Source organism: Bidens hawaiensis, unplaced genomic scaffold (assembly GCF_021521415.1).
Source record: "Bidens hawaiensis isolate Kalapana, Puna unplaced genomic scaffold, B.hawaiensis_p1.1 tig00029390_1, whole genome shotgun sequence".
NCBI classification, from domain to species: domain Eukaryota; kingdom Viridiplantae; phylum Streptophyta; class Magnoliopsida; order Asterales; family Asteraceae; genus Bidens; species Bidens hawaiensis.
Genome location: NW_027494874.1, coordinates 160,536 through 183,761, shown reverse-complemented (window position 1 = coordinate 183,761; position 23,226 = coordinate 160,536). Strand labels below are relative to the sequence as shown.

At 39.7% G+C, this 23,226-nt stretch overlaps 1 protein-coding gene across 1 annotated transcript; it reads left to right on the top strand.

Moving 5' to 3' along the window:
• Positions 1–2,859: 2,859 nt before the first annotated feature.
• LOC143578920 (serine carboxypeptidase 1-like) lies at positions 2,860–4,529 on the top strand. Its single transcript, XM_077062369.1, has 4 exons — positions 2,860–3,537; positions 3,608–3,715; positions 3,801–4,072; positions 4,158–4,529. Exons 1-4 carry the CDS (start codon positions 3,168–3,170, stop codon positions 4,437–4,439), a joined length of 1,032 nt encoding a protein of 343 aa, XP_076918484.1. The 5' UTR covers positions 2,860–3,167; the 3' UTR covers positions 4,440–4,529.
• The last annotated feature ends 18,697 nt before the right edge of the window (positions 4,530–23,226 follow it).

The window sequence follows — 23,226 nt, the reverse complement described above, 5'->3', positions numbered from 1 at the left end:
GAAGGACAAAATTAGAAGAAAGAAAACGACAACGTGCTAAGTTTATTTTGTATCAACGTACGTAATGAGTTATGTCATCAAATGATTAGACAACAACTGTGCTAATTAATTAATGTTTTTTGGTGACAAGAAGTCCTAGGGTTGGAAATTTGCTTTTTTACCAACAAAGTAACGTAAAAGACTTGGGTAGTATAATTTTGTGGCGTATGTAAGATTAATATTAATCTATATATTATATTGCTCATGACTATTTATCTAATTATAAAAAGATTATTGACATAAATATATGATCGATATTGAAAAGTCAATAGAAAACATTTATAAAACATGTTTTACTAGTAAGGATAAGTAATGTCGTCTTCACATGGAATCATTAGAAAATACTATTTTATGACTATTACCGAATTAAACTAAGGTGAATAATCGATGTAAAACAATCTTTGAAAGTGGTTATTGTAAAACAATTTAGCAAACAAGTAACTTTGATTTGTAAAACAAATGTGAGAAAAATGACCAGTCTCCAGGGTTGAGGTTGTGAAGCAAGCTTGATAACTTGATTAACCTATTTGGAAATCACATAAACATGATCTGTTATTTAGTCCGTTGGTTAATGTGTTAAAAGAGTTGAAAGTTGGTGTGAAACTCCTAATAGTTTTGCATTGTGACAATAATGTTGTAATCTTGATCACTGCCAATTCGGTCTTTCATGATTGAACTAAGTCATCTGATCTGCTTGCTGACGGGTTCACAAAAGGGTTATTTCAAACATAGCATGATTGTTTGTGTAAGTCTTTAGATCTTGTTGATTTGTTTAAATATTGAATTGTGGGGGATGTGAAAAATACTATATGTGAGTGTTTTTACTATTTAGCAATTCATTATTTGTCATTGTTTGTTATTGAGGTCTGGCGGGCCATATTTAAACGAGTCTTGGGCTCTTGGCTGCTTGCTTGCTTGGATGGACCGACGGGGCTGGGCTTAAGGAAGGAAGTGTTGGGCTTAATGATGATCTAAACAGTCTTAGGTGCTGTTTGTTTTTCCTCAGAAGCACTTCTCCACCTCTTTTGTCTGCACCGAGAAGAGGGCGCGCAGACGTTGGGCTCTGCAGTGTGTTTGTTTTTTCGCAGACGTTTCATTAAAAAACGTCTGCGCGCCCTCTTCTCCCAAAAGTGATGGTATTATAACTTCTTAACATCTTCTGCCCATTTATTTCATCGATCATCATCATTCTCCTCCTAACCCTAACTCCTCCTCCTAACTCCTCTCCACTGCCGCCGGCTACCTCCACACCGCCGGCGCCGGCTACCTCCACACCGCCGGCCGCTCAGATTCCAGGCTCAGATTCCAGATTCCAGGTTCATTTATTTCATCGATCATCATCATTCTTGTTCTTCATTCTTGGTCTCAATAGCAACAGCTCAGATTCCAGGTTCATTTTCTTCCAAAATTCTGTGTTAATTGTATGTTTTGATTTTTTCTTGATTGATGAGGCTTCACGGCTTAAGCGAAATTCTTTATATTTGTGTTAATTGTATGTTTTGATATTTTAATGAAATTCTTTATATTTGGGTTATGTTTTATGATGATGTAATAATCTTGGTAGCTTGATATTCTGCCCTAAATAGGGGTGGGGGTTGCAAACGAGCAGAGCCGCTCGAGAGCTACTCGGGCTCGAATCGATAAAAAACTTGAAACAAGCCGAGCCCGAGCCTCAAACAAAGCTCGTTTAGTTACCGAGCTTGAGCCTTGTGTATTTCTAACATAAGTACTAACAAGTATCATCAGATACAGATCATGTTAAGAGCACAATGAGATTTGTGACAGAAAATAAAATGAATATTAGATGTGAGTTTAGTTGAGTTAGGTATGTAACCTGAAAGATAGTTGGATCCCTAGCTACTTGCTTTGCATCTAGCTGAATATTCCCTTCTTCAAAATAGTAAGCACTCATCTGGACGTTCAAGATAAACAAAGTGTATAAAGTATAATAGTATTTACTATTTAATAATAATCTCATTTTAGCAGTCTGCAGATGTTAAAAAACAAACAGTCTTCTTGTTGCAGACTGCAGAGTTTTGGTCCACCTCTTCTGCTACAGATGTTGGCAGATGTGGTTTCGCAGTCTTCTGACATTTTACCTCTGAAAAACAAACAACACCTTATACTCTTATCTTGTCTCTGTATTGAGCAGAATCGTTTTATTTGTAATTTGTGTAGAAGATTTGTGTGTATTTATGTTATTCTAGGTTTAATGGTGAAGAGTTTAATTTGTGACATATTGTAACTCATACTTATTATCAAATCAGTTAGAGATACTTATATACGAAAATTCCATACTTACCAATTGCCATATACATTAAACTTTCTGTTGTAACAAAAAATTAAACATTTATAGATATAACATTGTATAACTAGTAGCAAATGCCAGGTCCTCTTTTTTTGTTTTTTTCCGTATTATGGTTCTCTAACTGACCCAACAATATTATTCTTTTACTTTTTGTTGGTAGAAAACTTAATAAAATCTACTTAGATCCCTTATCACAATATTAAATCTACATACACAAACGCTCAAGGGGGGCTACATCCCCTAAATGATTTGCAATGCTTATATTTAACAGTTTGTCAAATCGATTTGATGGTGCATCCAAACTTTTTGCAGAGCTAATACGCTATTATAATGTGTTGAAACACAAGTTTAATCCTTGTCCGTCAAGTGCGAACAGCATTGTATCTTAATTTTTAAATTTGGTTACCATTTCTATTAAGTTCTCATGAACTTGTATATAACATCTAACCCAATATAATAACGTGTTCAACTATGCAAGATTATTTTATCATTTAAAAGTACAAATGGTTTTGACCCGCACCGTTGCCCCTAGACGAAAAATTATCTTATTGCTGGTAATAGGCATCTATAAGTGAAAATTAAGTTCAAATTAACAAATTGTTGTAAGACTTGCAAAATACAAAACTTGTAAGCAACACAAAAAACAGTTTGGGAATAATATTCCTAATTTGGATTAGACCAAATGAAAAGTTATAGGCTAGAAAGAGTAAACACAAAAGATTCGTGAAGAAGTTTGCAAGCAGGATTTTGGATATATAAACACACACACATAGAAGCACACATATATGTATTATAAAATTTGTTACATACAACAGCTAAAATGACCCACATTTCATGTTTATTCCTGGTTTTTTCACTTTATTTTCTGTCCATTTCTCTTGCAAGAAAGGATAACCAGATCAGCAACCTGAACAAATTGTTCCTATCAAGAAGATCAGAGAACCCGCCACATGCAGGACAATGGACAGAACAAGATATATCAAACTTATCTCCGGTTCATATTGTGCCGCAAGAAGGATCAATGGAAGCAGACAGGATTGATAAGCTGCCAGGCCAACCAGAAGTCGATTTCAATCACTATGCGGGATACGTAACAGTTGATGCAGAGGCTGGCAGGGCATTGTTTTACTACTTTGCTGAATCACCTCACAGTTCTTCATCCAAACCTCTTGTTCTGTGGCTTAATGGAGGTAATAATTTGTTTATTCGGTTTCAATCTAGGCAAGAAAATATATGGTGATGCATAAAATATTTCTATAGGGCCCGGATGCTCGTCCCTTGGATATGGAGCCATGGAAGAACTTGGACCGTTTCGGGTAAACAGTGATGGGAAAACGCTCTACCGCAATGATTATGCTTGGAATAATGGTAAAATATGTTTCTTCCATTAATCTTATAATTGTTTGCATAGATATAATGTTAAAAGGCTCAAATATGAGAATTAAATTAATAGTGGCAAATGTACTATTCTTGGAGTCACCTGTTGGAGTGGGATTCTCGTATTCAAACAGATCATCGGACTATATGACAGGGGACAAACACACGGCTAAAGATTCCTACACTTTCCTCCTCAACTGGCTACATCGATTTCCTCAATACAAAACCCATGATTTCTTTATTACGGGTGAAAGCTATGCAGGTCACTATGTACCTCAGCTTGCGTCCCTCATTTGCTCAGAGAACAAGAAAAGAAACCAAACATTTATTAATCTACGCGCGATTGCTGTAAGCACGTATCATAGTGATATGCGCTACGCCCTCAAGAACATAAACACTAATTCAGTAATTCACTATCTAATTGTACTTGCAGATTGGGAATGCATTGATAGATCACAATAGCTGTGTGCAAGGGAGGTATGACTACTTCTGGACGCATGCCTTGAACTCAGACGAGACACATGCAGAGATCAATAAGTACTGCGATTATGTTTCCGGTAATTTCTCGGCTAAATGTGAGGATTATCAATTCCAAGGAGGCAGCGAACATGGTAATATTGACGTAATTAACATCTATGGTCCATCATGTGATGTTGGTACACAAAAATCTGGATTTCCAGGATCTGTAAGTTTTATAATTCTATTAAATGAATAACATATATATAGTTGGCCATAAAACCAGTCATTACTAGATAACAACATGATGTACTTCTAACAGGTCAAGAATTTTGATCCTTGCTCTGATGATTATGTATCCACCTATCTTAATAGTGCAAAAGTGCAAGAAGCTTTTCACGCCCAACATACCTCATGGGTTCATTGCAAGTACTCCTTTTTCTCTAAACTTATATAGTAACATTAAAAACACAACGTTTCACATGATTGTTAAAAAGTCATAATCAAAAGAGCTGACCAATCATTCTTTAAATGTGTGTAGTGGTAGCAATTATGTGAAAGACAGTCCAGAAACCATTTTGCCTACCATCGATCTGCTAATTCAGAGTGGCATTAGTGTCTGGATATACAGGTAAGCACTATATTGAGTGGTTCGATCAGATACATATTTGAACTTGGTACGCTTGTTATACATGCACATGAAACATAATATTTGTTCCATGACGGACTTACAGTGGAGACCATGATGGAGTGGTCTCAGTTACATCCTCAAGGTACGCGGTAAACAAGTTGAAGCTTCCTGTAGAGACTGCTTGGCTCCCATGGTACTGTAACAAAGAGGTACACAATATGTCTAACATCAACAGAGTTGAGACGTAACAACTGAATTGATATTATTGATACTATGACATCCAGAATTAACATAATGTATGGCATGAATGTAATAGGTTGGAGGATATGTAGTAGGCTACAAAAAAGGATTGGTACTGACCACAGTACGAGGCGCGGGGCATATGGTTCCAAGCTACCAACCAGAAAGAGCATTGGTGATGATCTCCTCATTCCTTATTCCTCCATCTTGGACTGAAGTCTAGTTGTTTGCATGCATGGTAGTTTCTCATGGAGTCAGTTGTTTACCTTTTCATTTCATTGTGAGGTTGTATTTATGCTTTCTTTCTACCAATTAAAATAAAGTGCTGTCATCTTGTTTTTAATTTAAAGTTAGATCACATATAGATTGTTTAAGGTCAATTTTATTTTTTATGGGCCCTAAATAAATTTTATAATATATCTAATAATAATGATTTTCTGAGGGGTCCATGCATGGCTTTTACAGCCCGATTGGTCGGTCGGATTAACAACTGGAGCGGGTACGATTAAAGTGGGTCAATGTAGGTCCCACCGATCATTGCATCAATCCATTCAATCATTCAAGAACCATGAAGAACAAATAAATGAATTAACCCAAGTGAATCTTTAATAACGACCGAGCGTTCTCATTGTTTAGAGAATGTTGATGGGTTTATAGCCCAAGAATCGACCGACACGTCGTTTATAATTTACAATATTACAAACTAACCCTTACATAATTGACTCCAAAAGTTTTCTTTCAAACTTGGTTAACAATTAAGGCGAAAAATCACCCTCTAATTGTTGATCCAAGTCTGAGTCTTCTTTTTGCTGATCTTGTTTCATGCTTACCGCAACACATGGTTCTTATGATATGCGTCACATAAATAACTTTTACAGTTTCTTTGATTGCACCCGATTCGTACGTATCACACGAACTTAAATCCATCGCGCATAGATTTTTGGATAATCTGAATCACTCGAATTTTTCTTTGTAGTTGTATAGTCACAGGATTTCTTTTATTTTTCTAATCTTCACAGGTCACTATTGTATCACACGAGTCTTTTCCTTAATCTATCACAGACTATTCTTAATTTATCGTATCAAACGATTCATTTCTCACCACTATTGCCTGTTTCATACAAACTATTGAAGCAATCACTGGTTTTCTTTTATAGTTGTTTCAAACAACTTCGAACTGGTTCGTCCGGTCAACCAGTGAGCTTGTAAGACGACGGATTTGAATTTGATATCTGGTCCGGCTTTGAGAACATTGCTTGTGAGTGAGAATAAGCTTTCAGTTTTATTATCCCCAAAATGTTCTTGTAATCATTTCAGTACTATGAATCTACAATTTCTATACTAATCCAATCTGCAGCTTTGTAATTAAACTTGGTCAATGAGTCAATCTTAATTTGCAACCAGCAAACTTTGCAATTCAAGTTAACAGAAAAATATAGAATCTGCAGCTGGTCAAAACTCGAGACCTGCTAAGTCAAATTTCTTCACTGTAAGCCTGAATTTTGACTTTTGTATTGACCAGTGCTAACAGCTCAATTCCTTTCAAATCAGTCCATATACAACCATCAAATCAGTCCATATTGATTTCATAAAATTCACCATATATCTCAATGGGCTTGCGGACAAATTATCCGTCAGAAATGGCCCCACAGAGACAAATAGCTGAAAAGTCAGTTTGGCAATCTTATGGAATGAGTTACCAACGGAGTACTGGCTGATTGTCCGTTGGCATTGGCCCCACACCGACAAACACCTGAAAACGCCTGGGGCAGTCTTATCAGAACCCTATCCTCGTATACCGTTGGATATTCCAGCAATGATTTCCCACCAAAACCTGCGAAATCTAGAATTGGAAATTTTTTTTAAAATTTTACCTGATGTCGTTGCAAATCCATTAGTAGCTGCCGACGAATAGCAGTCATTGCAAGTAACATACGTCAATGATGCTCATTTGTTTAGTAATTTTTCAGATGTAAAGACTTTTGCAGCTGATGTTATGTGATTATACTTGCATAGTTGCATGCAGTACGTACAGAAGTAGAATATGTGTTATTCACTTGATGTATCCTAGTACGCTAGGATAGTATTTGTTCTTGATCACTAATATTATTATTGAGTTAGTATATATAGTGCAAAGGGTACCCTAGCTATATGGTCGCAAGTAAGACAGCCACAAATTAAGGAAGCCGGAAAAGCACAAAGAAAGACAACATGCCTTAAATTAATCAACCAAAGAATCAAAGATAAATATATATGGTGAGATGTCGGTGCAAAGTTATAAGTCACTAGAAGTTTAGAGTGTCTTATTGACAAAAAAAATTAATAATAATAATAATAAAGTCTCTAATCGACAAAAGTTAATTGCCTTTCTTTATTAAAAGTCGATCTATTATTAACCAAAGAATATTTTTCCAGATGTTTAAAAACTCGTATTGAAACATGCATATATTTCAGAACGAATGAATTAAAACTTAAGTAGAATTAGGTTGACTACGTACTTGGAAGCATAACCTTAAAATGTAACAAATACAAATACAATAACTTAAAATGTAAAAAATAACTTACTATTTTTTTTCAATGGCAAATTTTGTGTGCACGTGGCTAAAACATTAACGGCTTTACGTGATTGGCTGGTTTTTCCATTTTAAAATAGCATTTTGCTACGTAATTCTACATGTGTTTTTGTTAGGTTCAAATTGCATAACACATATTTTGGATGTCATATATCCATAAATTAGATTCTTTTCTATAATTTCATAACACAAAATATGAGTATGTTTGATCAAATTTCTTTTTTTCTTTTGTAGAATAGGGAAATTCTTGCCATCTATGGAAATCAAACCCAAGACTTTCCAAGCCCTCCAAACCCAAGGTATTTAAAGGTTTCACCTTTGCCGATGAACCACTAAATGCCTGAGCGAAAACCCGAATGATTTATTTAGAGTTAAAATCTAAGGTTTTAAAATGTTCAAATAAGGTCACTTAGTTTTGTTTCCTTTAAAGTCACTCGAATTTCGATAGATGTTCCAATATGCTATCAGTACACTATCTCAAAAGTGTACACCAACTTGCCTATCACATCATACAAATCGTAATATGACCTTTTTTAACCATATCAAACGAGTTGTATGATGTTATTCTTGCAATATGATAAGGGGAAAATGGTTATAAATGTTTAATTTTAATGTTTTTATTGTCCAATTTGCAGATCTAGTTGTTTTACTTTTCATGTGGGTTTTAAGGTTCTCAATACCATTTTGACTTGGTAACTATAAGATTGTGCCAAGACTTTCATATCATTTATGCTACTGTGAGTATGTGACCTGATCCTCACGTGTGTTGCCTACTTGCCTCCCTTATTTTCATCATTTCGCCACGGCCTCTTTTGCTCAAAACAAATACCGTGTAATTAACCGAATTAATTGAGGTTTCCTTTTCCATTGTTGTCTCGTCTCGATATTGTGACTCCTTGCTTCCGAGTTTTGAAGGAAACACAACGTTCATACTCACTTTCTAATTAAAGTTTTATTCGATTATTTTTCTGTTCTGTGAACTTCTATCAGGTTTTCAAACCCATGTCGTCTTCATCTTAATTTCAATGTAATTGTGTTGATTTCGGAATAAGAACCTCGATTACCAAACATAATGTGGCTTTTTTGGTAGTAATATTAGCAATGTTGTTGAAACCGGACCGGACCGGCCGTTCGAACCGGTCCGATCGGGATTCGGTCCACCGACCGGTCCGGTTCACATAGTTCGCTTGGCTGACAGGGAACCGGCCGGTCGGAACCGGTTCAGCCGGTCGAACCGGAAAACCGGACCGGTTGAACCGGTCTTCTAAGAAAAAATGTATTTTTTTTTTGAAAAAATCAATTTTTAAGCTTGATCCGTCATTTTTTGACCAAATTTATTCAGCCGGTTCGACCGGTTGAACCGGTAGACCATCCGATTCGGTGTCCGGTCCGGTTATGAAAACATTGCATATTAGCCATTTATTTCAGTCAAACACATCATACGAGTGTACAATTTGGCCCACATATGTCTCGTATTACCATTTTAGTCATGTTATACGACTAGTTAGTTTGGTTACTTTACCCTACCATATGGCATGTGTGGCACAGTGATACCTAGAAGGTCTGCGCGGCCTCTTTTGTCTGCGCGGTGCAGACTACGCGCAAGCATTGCCATCTGCAGACTGTTTGTTTTTTCGAAGACGTGTCATTAAAAAACGTCTGCGCAAACTCTTATTGGCCCAGACTTGGCCCATCCACTTCTGAAATCTTATAAGGACTGCAAAAGGTTAAAACACCACACCCTACCAAAACACACTGTCCACCATCACCACCACCCACCCACCGTCCACCACCACCACCGCCCACCCCACCGCCCATCGTCCGCCAACACTATCGTCCGCCACCCACCACCACCGTCTATCACCGCCACCGACTACCACCATCGTCCACCACCACTATCCACCACCCACCGCCACTTTCTACCAACACCACCGCTTTATTTCCACCCGCCACCATCCACCACCACCCACCACTACCACCATCACCATCACCATCCAGCACCACCACCACCACTGTCCGTCGACACCACAATCTACCACCATAGTCCACCACCCACCACCGCCTTCTACCACCAGCGCCACCATCCATTACCACCACCCACCACTACCAATATCACCATCCAACAGCACCACCACCAACTACCACAGTTCGTATACCACCACCAATTTGTTTTAGCAATCTACAGACGTTAGCATTTATTTTAGCAATCTACATATGTGGTATCTCCATATTACAAATGGTCATGTATGTTTCTGCTAAAGAAATAATGTTATTAGATTTGACGAGAATGAACCTAGGATTATATGATTGGACATTTAGACTTTAAAATAGGATGAATTGGGCTTGGGTTTTGTTGACATCTAATAGTCTTTTTGAATATAATATATAACCCTAAAACAAGTTTCTTTGTATTTTCATCTTTGTAATATATTTTTATATGTTAGCAAAAGAAAGAATAGATACAGAAGAGGAATTGTTCTCAACTTTCACAATTCACCTTCAACATTGTTTAAGCACAACATACATCAAATAACATTGTTTATGCAAAGTACGAAACAAGTGGTTTAAAAAAATGTTGTTGTGGTTTTATAGATATTATTTCAGTGTTATTTGACTATTATTTAAATTTCGATGTTGAAAGACTTTTTATTTAAATTTCAGCTTATTTAAAATATCTGTTTGATTTTAGCAGTCTGCAGATATTAAAAACAAACAGTCTTCTTTTTGCAGATTGCGAAGTTTTTTGGTCCACCTCTTTTGCTACAGATGCCTGTAGATGTGGTCCGAAGACTGCAGACATTTTACCTCTAAGGTGTTGTTTGTTTTTGAAGAAAAAAATTGTCTGCAATCTAATTTCATCTGATTTAATGTCTGCAACTAAATATGTGGTTTGAAGGTCTGCAATATGAAAATATAATACTGTTTGTTTTATAAACTGGAAATTGTCTGCATAAGCTGAAAAATAGTTACATATCATATATATTACAGTAGATAAAAGTCCTTTAACGTTTGTAGACTGCTAAAATAATTGGTAGTGGTGTACGAACTATGAAAGTGGGTGGTGGTAGACGATTTGTGGTAGGCGGTGAACGATGGGTGGTGGTGATGGACGGTTGTGGTGGTGGGTGGTGGACAGTGATGGTGGCCGACAATGGGCGGCGGTGGTGATGAATGGTGGTGGTGGGTGGTGGATGGTTGTGGCGGGTGGTGGCGGGGTGGTGGTGGTGGATGGTAGTGGCGGCGGAAGGTGGGTGGTGGCGGTGGCGGGTGGTGGTGGTGGCGAGTGGTGGTGGCGAGGACGGTGGGTGGTGGTGGATAGCAGTGGTATGGGACGGCGGTTGTGGCCGACGGGGGTGGTGGTGGTGATGGACGGTGGTGGTGGGTGGTTAACAGTGGTGGTGGTGAGTGGTTGATGGTGGTGTTGGCGGACGGTGGGTGGTGGTGGTGGCGGCGGACGGTGGATGGTGGTGGTGGTGTGTAAGGCCCCGTTACCGGTGCCTCACATTTGGACGTTGGATTTACTCATAAACGCAGTTTTAAATATCAAAGTTAATTAAAACACTCGCAGAATATAAAAACTTTCATAAAATATTTCATAACAACCATATCTTGTCTTAAAACAACATCTCGTCTTTCAAAATAAATCAAAGCATTAAACTTAAACTTCTTGAGCCTTCCGATGCCAGCCTCTTATTCAATGCCACGTGTCCCCTCAAGCGAGTTGCCTCATTCTACTCACCTGCGTGCATACTAAAAGTCAGCTACGCTGAGTGAGTTCTAGTTAATCATACAACATGCAATCGGTTCACATACTTGCACACACGCCCGAATGGGTGTACATTATTCATACTTACTTGTCTTACGTAACTATCCATCCTATTTAAAGAGCCTTCCGCCCTATAACCTCACAGGTATTATAAGGGTCTGGTCCCTAACATCACAGATATTATTAGGGTATGGTCCCTACCATCACAGATATTATTAGGGTCTGGTCCCTACCATCACAGATATTATTAGGGTCTGGTCCCTTTTCTACCTGTCTATCTCTTACCTTCATTCATAACGTACATACATGTCATTCATATTTCATACATAGCATTATAGCTTGACAGTACGTGCAATATCCGAAGATCGTTCACGTACCGGCAAGCAATCATTCTTACCTTTCACATAATCACGTAAGGCATACACTTATCACTTAGGGTAAATGTTTAACAATCACGTCGAGTATGCACACAGCCTAAATGCGGTTAGGTTCACCGTTAATGGTAATCCCTTTCTTCAGTTGCGCACAGCTGACTGTATAATAATTACACGTATCAATTAACTACTACTACTCACATTGTATTTCTAGTCTTAGTTATTACCCACAACGAACGGGGGTCCGGGGGCAGCGCCCTTGGCAGCGGGGTCTAGGGGCGGCAGCCCCTAGCAGGGTCCAAGGGGCAGAGCCCCTGGCTGGGGTCGAGCTGCCAGGTCAGCTTGGAAAAATTTTATTTCTATTAACTGTTTTAACACATTTTTCACTAGGATTTTAATTTATTTCCTAATTCGCTAACTCATGCGAACTTATCGTTAAGCGAACTTAACAATAAGCGAACTTAGCATTAAGCGAACTTACTGTAAGCGAACTTAACGTCATGTGAACTTATCATCAGCGAACTTGTTTACGCGAAGTTCATAGTAGGCGAACTTGTATAGATGCGAAGTTAACTTAAGCGAAATTAATGTTTGGCGAACTTAGTCTTGGCGAACTTAAACCTTGAGCGAACTTAGCTTTGCAGGCGAAGTTGCTCAGCAATAGTTACTGTTCGCTCTAAAACCCCTTAATCATATTTGTTTCGTCGTGAAATCCTTGGATATGACACGGATCAAACCCGTAAACATTCTCATGTTCATTTTCGGATAAAACTTGACCCGAAAGCGCGTAAAGTTTGGACCTTTAAGATTAAAACGTTCAAAACTATATCTTACGGTTCCATTTTAACTAGCCGTTTATGCTCACGGGTTCATTAGGTTCGTTTTATCATCAAGTTTGCAACTTTACGTTTCATTTACACCCGATCCATTCTCGTTCTAAGTTTCAGGGTTAAACGTTAACAAAAATGTAAACTTTAAGGTAAAAGACATACCTTTAATGCTCGTTTAACTTGGTTATGAACTCTCAATCTTGTATATAGCTCGAGTAATAACGATCTAATCCCAACTAGCGTTCGTTTGGACTCGAATCTCTCTCTCTCTTGTGGCGGCCGTATGTGGTGTAGTGTATGTGTGTGTTTTTGAGTGTGTAGGGATTATGATGGAAAGAAATGAGGATTTAGGGTTTTAGGATGGTTTATGGGATATTTATATCCCTTAAAGCCCATTGACCTAAGGCCCATTCCCCTTAATCCATCTTAATTAGTTCAAGTCCATGATCATTTCTTTATTAGATGCTAGTTAGCATTATTTAACATACGACAATTTAACGCAACTTTCTTTATTTATTATTAGAATATTTCGGATGTTACATGGTGGCGGACGTTGGGTGGTGGTGGTGGCGGACTTTAAGTGTTGATACTTAGTATGATGTTAAGAATTGTGAAGATGTATGAAGATGATAAAAAAAACTTATTTTTTAAGACCATAAAAACAGTTTTCAGATTTTTTTTAAACAAACAATCTACAAAAGTTTATGTCCGCAGCGCCCGCAGACATAAGCTCTTGCAGACCTTATAAGCAAAAACAAACACAATCTAAAAGAACAAACAACACCTAAATTATGTGTCAGTAGCATATATATATATATTGACAATTTGTCATACTTAAGTTACCAATTACCGCAAGGGTTTGACTACATATTTTTTTTAGTGATTTTTTCTTTATTTAGATAATTATTTTATTTTTAATTTCCTTTCATAACTTTTAAAATTAATATTTTATATAAACTTGAATACATCCGTTATATACGATTTGTATGTACGTAAAGAGAGAAGAGAATAAAGAGAGAAGAGAAGGTTAACATCAAATGTATAATAGTTAGGTGGATATTAACAAGTCTAACATACTTGCTCATTATTCTTCCATCCGAAGTTGTTTGTTTACTATTTTGACTCTAAATCGTTAAATGTCATCATACAACCCGTTTCTATATGATAGCAGAGATTACCTCGACTTATCTCAAATGAGGTAGAGAGCCACCATTTTTTCTCCCTTGTTATAAGTTGGAATTAGTTACCAATAATCATCTCACTAGTTGCATAGTGACCACCACATAAAAGTTACTATATCAAGTTCGTAAAATGAGTATACAATGAAGGTACCATTAACTTATATGTTCACCTATTGACATTGATATTGATCTTGTTCTTTTTCTTCTCTCGGTATTGTTTTGGATTTTGAATCAAATATAGAGTGAAGAAAAGTACGTATCCTAGTTTTTGAACTCTTAAAATGTTTAACCTATTGTCAAAAGACTTGATTATAAAAGCTTTTACAGGCAAAAACTATATTGTGAAGCAGCTATAAAAGAAAAGTCATTAGTATATATTTTATTAAGAAAAAATCATTTACAAATTTTATAAAATCACTTTATTTTTAAAATATTAAAGTATTGGATTTGTTTTAAAGTCCCGAGTTTTATAATAACATTTGAAGTTAAGGTTTTGCAAACTACTTAACTCTTACAAAATGGTATGTTTAGTTTATATGAGCGTCTTATAACCATTTATTATTATAAAACTAGTTTAAACTTTATATATTTTTTCAAATTAACTTTTTATCATTTACTAACTTTTACAAAAATATAAAATCAAAGTCAATTTTTCTTACGGTTTGTTGTTCTATCTTTTTGGCTTCTTCAGTTCTAGTGCATGCTGGGGCTAGATGCCAAAAGTTTGGAAAAACGCTACAAGAAATCTTCTCTAACCCGGCAACCTATACCGACAATATTTGTCTTCGGGAAGATCACCTATCCCAACAACATGTCGTCAGCATAGGCAAGGCACGACTCTTAATTTTGGGACGACCTATATCCTATACCGACAACATGTTGTCAGGGTGGTGTTAGTGGAATCATCAAAGTTTTGGGCGCCAACTAAAAAACTTTTGTAACATCCCGAAAATTTCGGTCTATTTTTACAATATGTGAAAGGTAAAGGACCAAAAATATTCTTAAAATAAGTAATGGAGAATATGAGATAAGAAAATGAAAGCATCTCATATTAAAGAAATAAGAAAGTTTATCTCAAATTGGAAAAAAAAAGTGAAATTATCCAACATATATATAAAAAGAAAATAGAACTTGTCTCATATTAATCGAATATAAACTCATGAACTCTAAAAAGAGATGAGTTTACAAGATAATATTCTTATATATATGACAAGAATCGCTTGGTGCTCTTAGCAAGGGTGACCCGACCCGACCCGTCCCGGTATAGAGACCGGGTTTCGGTCGGACCGGTCAGGCTTCAAAACACTGATTAAGAGTGTTGGTTTAAAATTTACCAACGTGGGTTAAAAAATATCAATTTTTTCATTATTATATTATTATTAGTGTGAATGAGACAAACAACCTTTTCATTAGTTTATTGTTAAATGCGTAAGTTAAAAATCACACTTTTATTATTTTATTAAAACGTTGCTTGACGCACGACCTTAGGCCGAGGGGTGCGGAGCGCTAGGAGGGGCGCGAGAAGGCGTTCGATAGCGCCCCGGGGCGCGAGAGCCACACCACCGGGGCGCGAGAGGGGCGCGAGAGGGGCGCGAGAGCGGAAAACGAGGCAGGCGCAAGGGAGGTAGCGCTCGTGACCGGCTTTGGGAAGAGTGAATTGAGCCGTTGGGCTCTTGGATAAATAAAAAAAAAAAAAATTTTCTTCTGGGCATATAACATATTGTTGTTTGTTATTGTAATCATATTTTCCGGTGAAGTTTTCTGGGCTAAACGAACCGGCTTTGTTTCCATCTTTTCCGGTGAAGTTGGCTCTTCAAGCTCCGTTCACGGTGGTGGTGGTTCAGTGCAGCCGAGGGTTGCAAATGAGTCTGAAATTGGACCGGAGTCAAATAATAATAATAATAATAGTAATGAGAGTGAACCCATTTTACAAGAAAGAGGTGAAGATCATGGAACTGGTAATGCTGGTGGTCCAGTTATTATGGAGAATAATAATAAGAAAGATGATGAAGAAAAAATTTTCACCAATTATCAATCTCTATATATATCACTTACATATATCAAAAATATATACTCACTAATACATAGCACACCCAAAACCATTCTCACACACCACACCCAAAACCCAAAATCACCCTATATTCGAAACCTAGATTCAGATTACAGTTACGACGATTTATGGTCGGCACCGGACCAACCGATATTTTATTCGGGGTCGCAACAATCATCCGGCTTTCAACCATCCAACATACAATTTTTTTTTATATATTAATGTGTTTTTTTAATTAATGTGTGTTTGTTTAAATAATTACTAGTTTTTTTAATAATACGTTTTTTTAATACATTTATAAAAAAATTAAAAAATAAACCGCTCGCGCCCCCTCTCGCGCCCCCTCTCGCGCCCCTCCACACCATGCCCCGGGGCGCTATCACCACTACCAATACCCATCTAATCAAGTTTCTCTCTCTGCCACACGTCACAATATTATTGGATGGCGCCCCCACTCACGCCCCCTCTCGCGCCCCCCACACCCCTCAGCCTTACATATACAAATCATATAAAACTATATATTCTCCGCATAATATATCATTATCTTATCACATGTAACAATCTCAATTAAATTACATGAGTCTTATAAATAGTGTGATATTTTTTTGAACGTTTTCTTTTCAGAGTTTATTTGTGACGAGATTTCAAGGTCTTCAATATTTGACGCTTCTATCCAACTAAAAAACCCCACGTAAACGGAAACTCCAACAACTAGATAAAACCACACACTAATGCAGACGCCGAAGCTCGAACAGATGACCTCTTCTAAAAGAAACAACCAGACTACTATTAAGCAATTTTATCAAAATAATATTAACTAGTGTGTTCTCCCTTTGTTATCTACATTCTACATGGACTCAGTTACGACTATTAATTTGGTCAAACCGTGTAATAGGGTCAGGTTAATCGGTGTAACACCCCGACCAAAGGCGGATTATACATCGGGGCGCCACATATTGTTTCATTACTCGTGACACTATTGGGTGTCAATATTTAATAAATATATTCATTCGCGCACGCGCAACGTAAACACAAGATAACATAAATCAACATAAATCAATATATTATAAGACAAAATATTCGAACAATAATAACTTGTCTTGATACATTTTAATCTAGGTCCAAAAGAAAAAAAAAAACGTCCTACGTGTCCACAAGCTCCAAATGTAGCTACAGCAAACCTGAACATGTGTTAAAATAAAACGTCAAACACTTGCGTGTTGGTGAGAAATCAAGTTTAATAGATAATAGATAACAATAAATCTGCGCGCAACACGTGTATGTCTGGTGTTTAACAAGGGTGTAATCAGATTGTGATCAAGCCTAAATAGATCATAGTTCATAGTTCAATCCGTGCTCCCAAATGAGCACAAAAACAAGAAAACATCTGTGCAAGTGTAAAGAAAACTGTAAACGATAGGTCTCCCGTGTTCATCTAATGGATCCATGAAAACTTCGGAATAGGCCGAACAAAGCGGTTAATGATACACACATACAAATAAACAGCCAAGTAAACGTCCTCAACACATGGGATACTGCGCGACTAAAGTTCATAAACAAGTTTAAGACTCTAAGTTTGTATGAACACATGAACATCCCAAAACATTAAAAATAAAAAGGGATTAGGTACGAGATTACTCACTTGATAAACGGTGCGGTGTAAGATAAAGCAAGAACCAACTCTTAACAAGCAAAGTTATCCTATAATTAAATATTATCGTTTTAACGATTGGTTTTAAGTCTTGATTATAAGTTAGCATAATTAATAAGTAAATTATTATATATAATATATATATTACCGGAAAAGCAGGGCAGAACAGGGAGGAAGACGGAGGCAGAGAGGGAGGCGACAGAGGATCAACGGCAGAGAGCAAAGGAAGAGAAAGATAATAAGTGTTTGTGTGTGTAGTGTTAAGATATTAACATTATTATTTATAGGGGAAACCCTAGGGAACACAATCCCTAGAAAAGGGGAAAAGATCTCAAAAAGCAAAAGATTCCAAAAGCAAAAGATATCAAAAGATATGGCAGCTGCAGGGGACAAGGAAAAGCTGACAGAGAACAGTAAACAGGCATGGGGGGGTCAGATAAAGGTACTGGTCAAGCATGGGAAAAGCAGATCTCCAAAGATAATGTCAGTCACTTTTTCTGCCAACCAATGGGGTTGGTGCGCATGCTGCGCCGAAAGTGGCTTTTCAGACATAAGACAGGTTAGGTCAACAGCACAAAAGATAAGATATCCAAAGTAAACAAGCAAGTTAAAACAGAAGAAAGGACACAAGACAGCGCGAGAAAGCTGCGCGTGCGAGAGGCTGCGCACACGAGAAGATTGAGCGTGCGAGGCGAAGGCAGACAGAACAAACCTTAGCGCGCGCCGCGGGAAGAACTACAAATTCACAGCGCGTCGCGGGAGGATCTACAATTCTTAGCGCGCCGCGCGAAGAACTATAGTTCTTAGCGCGCCGCGGGAAGAACTACAGTCCCTAGCGCGTCGCGGGAAGAACTACCGTTCTTAGCGCGCTGCGAGAAGAACTACAAATCCTTAGCGCGTCGCGGGAAGAACTACCGTTCTTAGCGCGCTGCGAGAAGAATTACAATTCTTAGCGCGCTGCGAGAAGAGTTCGTCTCGCGTATCGCTGGAACAGCTGGTCTTCACGCAGGCTTCCTTGTAAGGAGTCTGGCGCGTGGAGCAGCGCAGACAACCTTAGGCGGGAAGAAACAAAGGACAAACAAAATGAGACGGGGGGGTTCAAGGCTTAAGGGTGGAACGACGACAAGAGAGAAAGAGGCGGGACGGCAACAAGAGGGAAAAGAAGGCGGAAAGAAAGAGAGGAAGGAGAGGCGGGAAGGAAAATATTATTAGTAATATATATATTTTAAATGTCAAGTTTTAAAAGAAAATAATTAAATTTTAAATCATAAAAAGAATCGGATCAGAAAACGGGTACCTGGGTCGGGTCGGATTCGGGCAGATGTCACAGTCTCCCCTACTTTAAGAAATTTCGTCCCGAAATTTATCTCGAAGTAGGCTGCGCAGAGAACAGGTGCGGGTACTTGATCTTCATTTGATCTTCCCTTTCCCATGTAAACTCGGCTCCGCGCTTGGACTCCCAGCGAACTTTAACAATAGGGATGCGACTGCGCTTGGTTTGCTTTACCTCGCGATCCAAAATCTCAACAGGCTTCTCAACGAAATGCATGGATTCGTCAACTTGAACTTCATCAAGTGGAATGTGAAGGTTCTCGTTAGCTAAACATTTCTTGAGATTGGAAACATGGAACGTTGGATGCACATTGCTGAGCGCGGGCGGCAGGTCAAGTCTGTAGGCAACTTTTCCCACACGCGCGAGAATCTTGAATGGCCCAACATAACGAGGAGCAAGCTTACCTTTCTTCCCAAAGCGGACAACACCCTTCCAGGGCGACACTTTGAGGAGGACAAGATCACCAACTTGAAATTCGAGAGGCTTTCGCCTGCGATCTGCGTAACTCTTCTGTCGGCTTCTGGCAGTCAGCAGATGATCACGGATCTTGGCGATTTTATCGGTTGTCTCTTGAACAAGTTCGGGTCCTGTGATTTGAGTTTCACCCACTTCGCTCCAACAAATCGAGGAGCGGCACTTACGACCGTAAAGTGCTTCAAATGGGGCCATACCGATATTGGAATGATGGCTGTTATTATAAGAGAACTCGATCAAAGGCAGGTGCGAATCCCAATTACCTCCAAAATCAAGAACACAAGATCGGAGCATATCCTCAAGAGTTTGAATAGTTCGCTCAGACTGTCCGTCAGTCTGACGATGATATGCAGTACTCATGTCCAAGCGAGTTCCTAGCGCAGATTGGAGAGATTTCCAAAAGCGGGATATAAAACGACCATCGCGATCGGATATGATGCTCAAAGGAGTACCATGACGGCAGACAATCTCTTTGACATAAAGCTGCGCGAGTTGCTCAACACGGTAGTTTTCACGAATGGGCAGAAAGTGAGCAGACTTAGTCAAACGATCCACTATTACCCAAATGCTATCATGTTTGCTTGCTGTCAAAGGTAACTTGGTAATAAAGTCCATCGCTATACCTTCCCATTTCCACGTAGGAATTTCTTGTTGTTCGAGCAAACCAGATGGGCGTTGGTGTTCAGCTTTTACCTTAGAACAAGTCAGGCATTTAGCTACGAACACAGCAATATCCTTTTTTTTACCGGGCCACCAATAAGTAATGCGCAAATCTTTGCACATTTTATCAGCGCCGGGATGAATAGAATACCGAGATTTATGCGCTTCCCTCAGGATATCAGCGCGAAGATTCTCATCAAAGGGAATCCAGATGCGATTGAGATAGCAGAGAATTCCACTCAGATTAGGGACAAAATGAGCTTACGCGCCACACGCTAACTCGGCGCGAAGGTTACCATTACTGATGGATGCGCGCTGCGCGTCACGAATGCGCGATTCAAGGTTGCTTTGGATCGGCGCGAAGTGAAGCTGCGTGCGCGGCAAGATACAGTTAAGCTGGCTGGGTTTTCGGCTGAGCGCATCGGCTACCACATTAGCCTTACCAGGATGGTACCGGATCTCACAATCGTAATCGCTGATGAGTTCGTTCCATCGGCGTTGCCTCATGTTGAGTTCCTTTTGATCAAAGATGTGCTGAAGGCTTTTATGGTCAGTGTAGAGGATACACTTAGTACCATAAAGGTAGTGTCTCCAGATCTTCAAGGCAAATACTACTGCGCCTAGTTCGAGGTCGTGAGTTGTATAATTCTTTTCATGAATCTTGAGTTGCCTTGATGCGTAAGCGATAACCTTGCCTCGTTGCATAAGAACACAACCGAGACCTTGGTTGGATGCATCGCAATACACGACAAAATCTTCATTACCCTCAGGTAGCGCAAGAACAGGAGCTTCACACAACAATCGCTTGAGCGTCAGAAAGGCTTCTTCTTGCTTCGAGCCCCAAATATACGGTTTACCTTTGTGCGTTAGAGCTGTTAAAGGCAATGCGATCTTTGAGAAGTTCGAAATAAATCGCCGGTAGTAACCAGCTAAGCCCAAGAAGGAACGGATTTCGGTAGGAGTGGATGGCGTGATCCAGTTCTTGATTGCTTCAATCTTGGATGGGTCGACATGGATACCCATCTTGTTTACAACATGACCAAGAAACTGTACTTCATCCGACCAGAATTCACACTTGGAGAGCTTGGCAAATAGCTGCTCGGCTCTAAGCTTTTGCAACACCAACCGAAGACGTTGCTCATGCTCGGCCTTGGTTTTGGAATAAATCAGAACGTCATCGATAAACACAATCACGAATTTATCCAAGAAAGGCCTACACACCCGATTCATTAGATCCATGAAAACGGCGGGTGCGTTGGTTAAACCGAAGGACATGACCAAGAATTCAAAGTGGCCATAGCGAGTACGAAAAGCAGTCTTGGGAATATCTTCATCGCGGATACGCAACTGGTGATAGCCAGAGCGGAGATCGATCTTGGAAAAACAAGAGGCACCTTGGAGTTGATCGAAGAGGTCGTCAATGCGCGGTAAGGGATACCGGTTCTTAATGGTGAGTTTGTTCAACTCGCGGTAATCGATACACATGCGAAACGAACCATCTTTCTTTTTAACGAACAACACCGGAGCACCCCAGGGCGAAGAGCTAGGGCGAATGAATCCTTTATCGGTCAACTCTTGAAGTTGACTTGCTAATTCTTGCATCTCAGCGGGTGCAAGACGATAAGGAGATTTGGCTACGGGGGAAGCACCAGGGACAAGATCAATACGAAACTCGACTTCACGAGCGGGAGGGATACAAGGAAGATCATCGGGAAAAACTTCAGGGAAGTCACGCACAACGGGGATATCGCGAAGCTTCTTCTTTCCTTCATCGGGTTTAACCACATGGGCTAAAAAGGCAATACACTTCTTCCGCATGAGTCTTTGGGCTTCGGCGCAAGACATAAGTTTAAGACCACTGGAGGGTTTCTCGCCGTAGATGTGAAGATCACCGTTTTCTCGAGGAATGCGAATCAACTTCTTGGCGCAAATAACTTCGGCGCGATTATTCGAGAGCCAGTCCATACCAATAATAACATCAAAACTTCCAAGAGGCATGGGGATGAGGTCGATTAGAAAATCGTTTTCGTTAAGGTTAAGCGTGCAATCCTTAATCACGGAGTTAATTAAAACAGTTTCACCATTAGCCAATTCAACTGAAAAATTTTCTTTTAAGTTATCGCGCGGTCGCGCAAGCTTCTGCTCAAACGCGCGAGAAATAAAACTTCTATCGGCGCCAGTATCAAAAAGTATGGAAGCATAATGTCCGTTAAGCAAAAATGTACCATTAACTACGTCATTATTCGCTTGCGCTTGGTGCGCGGTTATGTTAAAAGCTCGTCCGCGCGTCACTTGGTTCGAGATTTGGTTCACCGGATTCGCTTGTGTGATTTGCACTTGTAGTCTCGGGCACGCGTTCCGGAAATGACTGGGATCACCGCAGTTATAGCACGACCTGGGTCGTGGGTTAGGGTATGCTGGTTGAGGGTTCTACAGAAAGGCTGGTGGTGTTTGCGCGATTGGATTGGCGGGAGGGACTCTACAGTACTCAGCAGAGTGACCAACGCGGCCACATCGGTTACATTGTCGACACGGGGTTTGGGTTGGGTGGTGAAGTCTACAGGTTGGGCAAAACGGTTGGTTTCCTGTGTAGGGTTTCTTAGTTGGCGGGGCAGGGAGTGCCGGATTGGTTAAGGCATAGTTGTGGACTACAGGAGGTGTTGGGTAGGTTGACAGTGGGTTAGGCGTGTAAACTGGAGGTTGGTAGATGGGTTGCTGGACAATGGGCGGGCTGGTAAGCGCATAGGCTTTGCGCCTGCGCTTGAGGTTGTTACGGTTTGAGGGTTCTGGTTTGGTTTCTGTTGGTTCTGGGACAGTCTTGGTGGGTTTGGTCTTCTCAGATCCCCGCAGGAACAGGGTTCCTGCTCTGACATGGTTGTCGCTGAGCACAGCGGCCAACTCAATGGCGTCAGAGAGGGTTACTGGGTTTCTGGCCCATACAGAATCTTGAATTTCCATGGGGAGACCCCCAAGGAATTTCTCGATGGCTCGGCGGGAAGGGGTAACAAGGTGAGGGACAAGCAGGCTTAGTTCATGGAAGCGCGTCGCGTACTCGCGCGCTTCGCCACTGTATTGCTTAAGATTCCAAAATTCTTCCTCCAGGCACTTAACTTCGTTGGGAGGGCAGAATTCTCGCGTCAGAATTTCTTTGAATTCCTCCCAGGGCATGCTAGAAGCAGTTTTTGCGCCACGCGCATGAGCTACTCCATTCCACCATGTAAGCGCTCTCGATTCCAGGACACTGGAAGCATATAGGGTTCGTCTGTCAGGAGGGCATTGGGTA